The sequence below is a fragment of the Dama dama genome, chromosome 13, assembly GCF_033118175.1.
Source record: "Dama dama isolate Ldn47 chromosome 13, ASM3311817v1, whole genome shotgun sequence".
In the NCBI taxonomy this organism is placed as follows: domain Eukaryota; kingdom Metazoa; phylum Chordata; class Mammalia; order Artiodactyla; family Cervidae; genus Dama; species Dama dama.
In genome coordinates, this window is record NC_083693.1 from 43,012,380 (window position 1) to 43,020,815 (window position 8,436).

Below are 8,436 nucleotides of genomic sequence, written 5' to 3' on the forward strand. Positions count from 1 at the left end.
GACTTCAAAAGTAAAAGGAAAGCCATAGCCTTCACATATATGAACAACAACCAGTTTGAAGATACATTTGCAAAGATGATCTGTCACAGCAGCAACAAAAAACATAAAAGAGCTTGGGAAAAACATAACCAGAATTGTGAAACACTATTTGAGCAAAATGTTAAAGGATTCCTGAAAAATATATAAACAGACTTTACAAATAGAAAGACAGTCTTAGTTCTATGATAGGGTACAACCACACCAAAAAGGCACTGTTTCTCCTGAAGTTAATATAATAATGTGATTCCAATTTAAAAAAAAATTTTTTTTTCTCCTAGTGTTAGGACGTTCTAGCTAATGTCTAAAATTTTTTGGAAAATACCTTGAAGGAACAACTAGTCAGATATTAAAAAACATCCTGTAAGATGTATTTTCTGAAAACAGTGTGTTGCCCACTCATGATCAGACAGACAGACCAAAGAAAAAGAATAGAAAATACAGAAACATTCCCAAGCACATATGACAATGTAGTTTACGCTAAGGTGACATTTAAAAAAAAATCACTGGGTAAAAGTGGTACTTTTTAATAAATGATACTGGAGCAATAAGTTAGTCATACATCACATAAACCACCTGAGTAAGTGCAAAATATGAGAGACAAATGTATGAAATAAAGCCATAGTAATAAATAAATGTGGATAAATCCCTTCATAAAATTAGAGGTCTAGCAATGACTCTAAATACAGAAACATTAAAAGAAGAGATTGACAAATAAATTGTGATATGTAAAATATAGTTTTTTAAAGTTTATATCTCAAAAATCAAGCATAAGCAAAACCAAAATACAGACAATAACTTGGAAGAAAATTATTGGAACATATATCACAATTGAAGAGTTGATCTATATAAAAACAAAGAGTTAGAAAATCTAAAGAAGAACCAAGCAGTACTGAAGAATACAATAACTGAAATTTAAAATACACTAGAATGAATCATTCGGAGAAGGCAATGGCACCCCACTCCAGTACTCTTGCCTGGAAAATCCCATGGATGGAGGAGCCTGGTAGGCTGCAGTCCATGGGGGTCACTAAGAGTCGACGCGACTGAGCGACGTCACTTTCATTTTTCACTTTTATGCATTGGAGAAGGAAATTGCAACCCACTCCAGTATTCTTGCCTGGAGAATCGCAGGGACGGGGGAGCCTGGTGGGCTGCTGTCTATGGGGTTGCACAGAGTCGGACACAACTGAAGTGACTTAGCAGCAGTAGTAGAAGGAATCAATAGTAGATTAGATGATACAATGGAGTGGATCAGCAAAATAGAAGAGAGAGCAGCAGAAATGACTCAACCTGAACAGAAAAAAAAAAAAAAAAAGAGAGAGAGAGAGAGAATGTTTCTAATGAGGACAATTTAAGAGAACTCTGAGATAATATCAAGGATACTGATACCAGGAGAAGAGAGAAGAAAAGGGTTAGAGACCATATTTGAAGACATAATAGCTGAAAACTTCCCTAACACAGGAAAAGAAAGAAATGTCCAGGTCCAGGAAACACAGACAGTCCCAAACAGGATAAACACAAAGATGACCACAGTAAGACACTGTAATTGAAATGGCAAAAATTAAATATTAATTTTATGTTAATATAACATTAAAATCAGTAAAGGAAAAGAGAAAAGTTATGTTTAGGGGAACGACCAGCTACCAGCAGACTTTTCAACAGAAAATTTGCAAGCCAGAAGGGAGTGGCATGATATATTTCTAGTGAGGAAAGTAACCAAGAGTACTCCACTGGGCAGGCTATATTTGAAGGAGAAAGCTAAAGTTTTACAACAAGCAAAAGTTAGGAGTTCAGCAACACAAAGACAGCCTTATAAGAAATGTTATATGGTCTTCCCTAAATGAAAGAGAAAAGACCACAACTAGAAATATGAAAATTATCAAAGAAAAAGTCTCATTGGTAAGGAAAAATGAAGGTATATGTGTCTGGGAGAGAGTGAAGGACAGGGAAGCCTGGCATGCTGCAGTCCATGAGGTTGCAGAGCTGGACATGACGGAGCAACTGAAGAGCAACCTTCAGGGTAGCTGTCAACCACTTATAAAGCCAGTAGGAAAGTCAACAATGAAAGTAGTAAGCTCATCTATATCCACAATAGGCAGTAAATGAATATTTGAAATAAAAAGCCATGAAAAACAATGTCAGAAAAATGAACAATGAGAGGGATAAAAATGCAGAGTTGTAAGGATATGTTAAACTTAAGAGGCCAGCAATTGAAAATAATTATAGTTACAGAATACTGATGTATATATATTGATATATATATGAGCCTGAATGTAATCACACACCAAAAATCTATACTAGATACACACACAGAAAAAAGAGAAAAGAATCCAAATGTAACACTGAGGATAGTCATCAAATCACAAGGGAAGAGAGCAAAAGAAGAAACGAAAAAGAAGCATGGAAACAACTAGAAAACAATGAATAAAATGGGAAAAATTACCTACTGATCAATAACTACTTTAAATATAAATGGACTAAATGAGCCAATTAAAAGGCATGGAATACCTAAATGGATACAGAAACAAGACTCATACGTATGCTGCCTGCAGGAGACTCACTTCAGATCTAAAGATACACACAGACTGAAAATAAGGGGATAGAAAAAGTATTCCAAGCAAATGGAGACAAAATTAAAGCCAGGCTGGCAATACTTGTATCTGACAAAATAGTTTTAAAACAAAGACTGTGACAAGAGACAAATAATGACATTACATAATGATCAAGGGATGAATTCAAGTAGAAGATATATCAATTTTAGATATATACACAACCAACATAGGAGCACCTAAAAACATAAATATTAACAAGCATAAAGGGAGAAATTGATGGTCATGCAGTAAAAATATGCAGTAAAAATATGAAGTAACACCCCAGTTACTTCAATGGACAGATCATTCAGATAAAAAATAAATAAGAAAACAAAGGCCTTAAATAACATATTAGACTAGCTGGATATATATTTATCATATGTATATATATATATATATATATATATGATATATATATATATGATATATATATACACAGACACACATATATCTCTTTCTCCAGGAAGTTTGAAAGGGTCCGTGACCAAGGAGACTGGAAGGTCATTACAAGGGCAGGAATTTTATCATCTGAGAAGCATACAGAGGAATCTAATCTCAAGTATCTCAGCTAGCGGGATTCTTTATCTGGTGTGGTGACTCAACACGTTACTCTTAAAGGATCTTAGTGGTCTTATGTTTATTGGGCTAGTAGCCTTTCACTGACCATCACTAATAGGAATGGAAATACCAAGTTACCAAGATGTAACACAGGGAGTCTCATCTTCCCTTGGCAGTTAGGATCACCCACCTAACTTGCATAGTAAGTTTATCTGTCTGTCTATTGCTTTCCTACAAATTAAGGCCTCTAAAAATCAGGAGTCCAAGGTCATAGAGACAGAAGTAAAACTTCTGAGACTGAGTTAATAGGTTTAATAGTAGGAATGAGAGTCACTCCCGTGATCACTTCTTTGTCTCTAGAACCATGTATTCTAGCTATGAGAGAAACAACACCATATACTCACTGCTGGCTTAAAGCATATACCACATCCTGAAAGACAGCATGCCAACCTTGAAGGGGGTTATCTTTCCACTATCTGCATTACTAAGTCTTACACAATTCTCAGGCCAGCTGTTTCTGGGGGATATGGGACATGAACTCATGGCTTCAACGTTCTTTCACAGTAATACGTTTGTTGGCCAAAAGTCGCGTTGGCGACTTTTGGGATACAGAGACAGGAAATAAGCCCTGCAAGACCACAGTGAGTGGTACCGACAGCAGCGTGGTCATGGGCAGGGAAGGCAGAGCCATTCCTGTTCCAAGCACATTCCCTAACAAACTAGCAGGGGCTTGACCTTTCAGGTCCATCATCCCCAGAGCTGGCCTGGCGCTGGCGGTTCTCTCCCCAGGAATACTGGGAAAGGGCCGGCCTTTAGGGTAACTGTATCCCAGAATAATGACACACGCCTCAGAGAAGCACAGTGCTGTGTGTTAGGGGTAGGGCGGCACCAGCCAAGACCTGGAACTCAGGTTCAGCTCCCAGGCAGCTCAGCACAGCCGTGAAGACCCTGGAGGGCTGGCGGATGGAAGTGTCTGGTGAGGGGAGACCAGCACAGGGAGATCCTTGCCCAGCAAAATCACATACTCTCCAAACCAAGACCTTCCCAAGGATGGAAAGTCTAGGTCGTCTTGGACCCTATGGAGCAGAAGTAATGTGACGGCGTTTCTCCGTTTGTCCAGACCACGTGGGCCTCGCTGACTGCAGTTTGGTTTCCACAGGCAGGAGCTTGCAGCCATGACACGGAGCCTGTTTCTGGTCCATCCCATGGATGAGTGTTTAGAATCAGATTCTAATTGCCTTTCAAATGGGTGTTCCTACCGTTTGAGCATGTGCAATGACATTTCTACCTGCTATCTTAAGAGTGGGCTTCCCTGGTTCCTCAGCTGGTAAACAATCCACCTGCGATGTGGTGAGACTTGACTTTGATCCCTGGGTTGGGAAGATTCCCCCGGAAAAGTGAAAGGCTACCCACTCCAGTATTCTGGCCTGGAGAATTCCATGGACAGAGGAGCCTGGCAAGCTACAGTTTATGGGTTTGCAAAGAGTCGGACATGACTGAGCGACTGAGCGACCAAGCAGAGCACAGCACATTCAGAGTAAACAATAAGGCTGCCCTGTTCCTTCTCTTCCCTCCCTGCTGCCCCCTCCCCCGGGGGCGAGGATGCTCCAGTGAGCAGAGCACTATCTTCATGTCTAGAAACAAAATGACTGATGTTCTAGAGTTACATGTAATAACACTCTTCTCTGGATGAGAACGAGGGGCTTCTCAGGAGGCCCAGCCCTGCTCTGGGCCAGCTCCCCTGGATGTGGGGATTAAAGGTCAGCTCAGGTAGCCCCCGTCCCCAGTAGGCAGGCCTCTGTCCTGGACTTGCAGCCCAGGCTGTGCTCTTGGTGTCGGGGCCCCACGGTGTGACCCACTCCCTTCTGCCATGTACCCAGAGCAAGGAGTAAGGAGTTCACCCTGAGCCCCAGGACCAGAGAGGTTCATGTTTTCCCCTGACTGTGCTCAGCTTCAGCCCTTGCAGGAGGGCCAGCCCTGGAAGACAGGTGTGTGTAAGGAGACCTGGGTGACAGCTTTGCATGGGGTTTAGGGGAAGAGATGGTGGGAGGGGGGAGAGGAGGAAGCAGAAAACAGCAGAATCCTGTCATTGCCTTTCTAAACACACAGTGAGTATTTGTGAATAGGAGTCAGTGAATAAATAAGCAACCAGCCCTTCGAGCCCAGCTGAGTTACTGACCTGCGGGCACCCCCAATCCCGCAGTGTGATTCTGGATCAGCCTCAGGGAAGATAGTCTGGTTCCCGCAGTCAGAGGACTTTCATGGTTTTCTTTACCCAGGGCAGGAATCTTGAGACTTTGGTGCAGGACCCTGGAGGTGACACATTATTTTGTCCACAGGGGACAATGCCCGGGGGCTACACTGTCACACCCCAGAGTCCCCTTGAGGACACGAAAGAGGAAGGACTGAGCCAGCTCTCCTCCTGGTCCTGCCCCCCCATCTTAAGACCCTCTAGGCGATGGTGGCCTTACAGGGCCTCCATCAGAGCCCAGGGCAGGCCCCTGGGGGCTGCTCAGCTCTCAAGCCGGGAGCCTGGACATTGTCAGTGCTTCACTGCACCCGGGAGGCAGCTCCATCTCCTCCCCAGATCCCTGATCTGCTCCACATGAAGACACTGGGGGACTGTTGACTCCGGGCTGGTCTCTAAGGACACAGAAGCAGGGCTCAGGCTGACACTCAGCGTGAAGGACGAGCCTATTACCCAATTCAGGTGTGCTCTCACGGCAGCAGGTAATTACACAGAACCCAGGGTGCAGCCTCCATCCTACACATCAAGGCGGTTCTACTCCTGGGCCGAGGAGATAGATTTAGTGTCCCCCTGTCCTCACAGGACTGACCCTCTCCCTCCGTGTTGCCCACAGTGGATGATGTGGAGGTCACACAGGCTAGTGTGGTTGGGAGCAACCGTTTGTGGCTGCGGTTTGTGCAGGACTTGTGATGTTGTCCCTCCTCTTATCAGCTCCATGTATTCCTTTTGCAGAAGTGAGTGACACAAGATCTTCTCTGCATCTCACATCAAAGCTGCACAGATGGTAGATCTTCTCTTATCGATGTGGAATGTGAGGGGGGCCCAGTGTGAACCAAATGCATCTAAACCTGAGGTTCTCAACTGAAGCTGATTCACGCCCAGCTCCTTCACAATGCCCTGCCTACCACCCCCACACCCACCACATCCCCGCCAACATGACATCTCCCCTGGGGGACATTTAGCAAAGCCTGGAGACACCTTTGGTTCAGAACTTAGAGGAGAGGGGGATGTTGATACTGGCACCTAATGGGGAGAGGTCAGGGATGCTCTAAACACCCTGCGATTCAGCATGTTTGTAGTGATTCTGAAGAGCCCTAAATATAACTCAGTGTTGATGATGAAGGCAGGGAAGGATCTGCTATACTTTATTCTGTGAAGTGGACATAGGAGTCCTGCCACTCCAGGGGACCCCTTTCTCTTCTTTCTCTCCCTACTGTTCTTCACTATATCCTCTCTGTCTCTCACACATACACCACACACTCACCCCTTTCAAGGCTGCTGGAATGCCTGATGCTGGGAGAAGAGAGAGGAGACACACGCTCAGGTCTGGAAGCCAGGTGTTCACTGAGATTTATTGGGAATTCTGTGACCTGGAGGGGCCTTCCTGAGGATTGGGGGCATGACGGAGCTTTAAGAGGAAAACCAGAGGCAGATGCAGGGTGAGTGGCACAGAAGACCTGCCTGAGTCCTGCTCTGGTTTCCCCTGAGGCTGGCCCAGGTCCCAGCTTAATTCTCGTTCAGGACCTCATCGATCCAGGGCCGGTAATGGGAGATCTGGGTGAAGACAGCGGGGGGCTTTGCATTGGACTGTTGCTAGGAGACAATGCCCTGGGCCACACCGGCACACAAAAGAGGGCCCCCCGAGTCTCCCTGGGGGACAGGGAAGTAAAGGGAGAGAGAGAGAAGTTGAGCCAGGGAAACCACCCCCTCCTCCCGGTGGTCCCAACTCTGAGTTTGTCAGACCTGCCATCAGGCTCAGGAACACTGGCTCCTCATGAGGTGATATGTCTCTGATGCTGTTTCCTTTCCTTCCTGGCACCCCCTGACCATGAGCAGACCCTGGTCAGAGACCCCATGGGGCCGAGGGAGGAGGATCTGCAGAGGGACAGTCCCAGCTCCTCAGACCTGAGGTCTCACACTTGGTCACTGGCTGACACTCCAAACTCATTTCCTTCCAAAGGTGTCTGCACCCTGGACAGTGATTCGTGGGGAAGACCGTAGTCTGAGAATCACCTTAAATGCAGATTTTGTGCTCTGAGGATGGCCCACACACAGCTGGAGACTGTGGTCAAAAGCAGGGAAGAGGCTGCAGGCCTGGGGCTCCATGATTCTCAGCTCCACCTCTTGCAGAGTGCTGGAGGCTGGTTCCTTCACATCTGTTTTTCCCCAGCCAGCCACCCAGCACATTCTCCAGGGACGGATGAAGGTGAACTGGGTTGGGAGGCAGAGTGTCCCCATGGCCAGGGTCAGGCTGGCCTTCTCCTTCAGCTGTGTAGGAAATGGGGGCTGTCGTGAGGGAAACGGGCTTGGGGCCGGGTGGGGGCAACCAGGGAGGGACAGGGCAGCTGCTCCATGAGAGCCACTTGCAGAGGCTGAGCTGAGGGCTGCTGGTGAGGGGCAGGTGGGGAAAGTGTGAGGGTAACGGGACCTGAGGGAGAAGCCCTGGAGAACAGGGAGTGGGGGTGGAAGCCTGGAGAACAGGGAGCAGGGAGCGGGGAAGGAAGCCCTGGAGAACAGGGCATGCGTAGGGGAAGAAGAATGTGCACCTTCAGTAACATGATGAACAGAGAAGTCGAGTCCTGCTAATGGGATTGTAGATATAAAATGGTTTGTTCAAAGGGCGCTGGGGTTCCTAATCTCACATTAGGAATCAAGCTTGTTGGATTGAAATAGAATATACACAGATGTCAGGATCTGAGGTTTACCTCTGTTTTACCATCACAACCTTGGGAATTACCATTACCATTGCTTTACTAATGTAGAATGTAAACTCAAACATATTAACATGATTCAAATAACAGAACTGATAACTATGGTAACTGAGTTTTCAAGCACATTTGCTATGGTCCCCAGACTTCAGAGTTCTAAAAACCAAACTTATGTCTACTTCTGTGATGGCTTGCAATACATTTGAATTCCCAGCCTGGTAGGTCTCTTACATAAAGTAAGGCATATTTTGGATTCTGAAAATCGGGAGAGGAGTGTATCTGGGCAGAATCT

General features: G+C 45.6%; 1 protein-coding gene across 1 annotated transcript; it reads right to left on the bottom strand.

The window, feature by feature from the left end:
* Positions 1 to 6,942: 6,942 nt before the first annotated feature.
* On the bottom strand, positions 6,943 to 7,994 carry LOC133068419 (mast cell protease 2-like). The gene is given in 3 exon segments (XM_061159652.1): positions 6,943 to 7,086; positions 7,450 to 7,704; positions 7,983 to 7,994. Coding segments are annotated over 3 exon segments (411 nt in total).
* Positions 7,995 to 8,436: the final 442 nt, after the last annotated feature.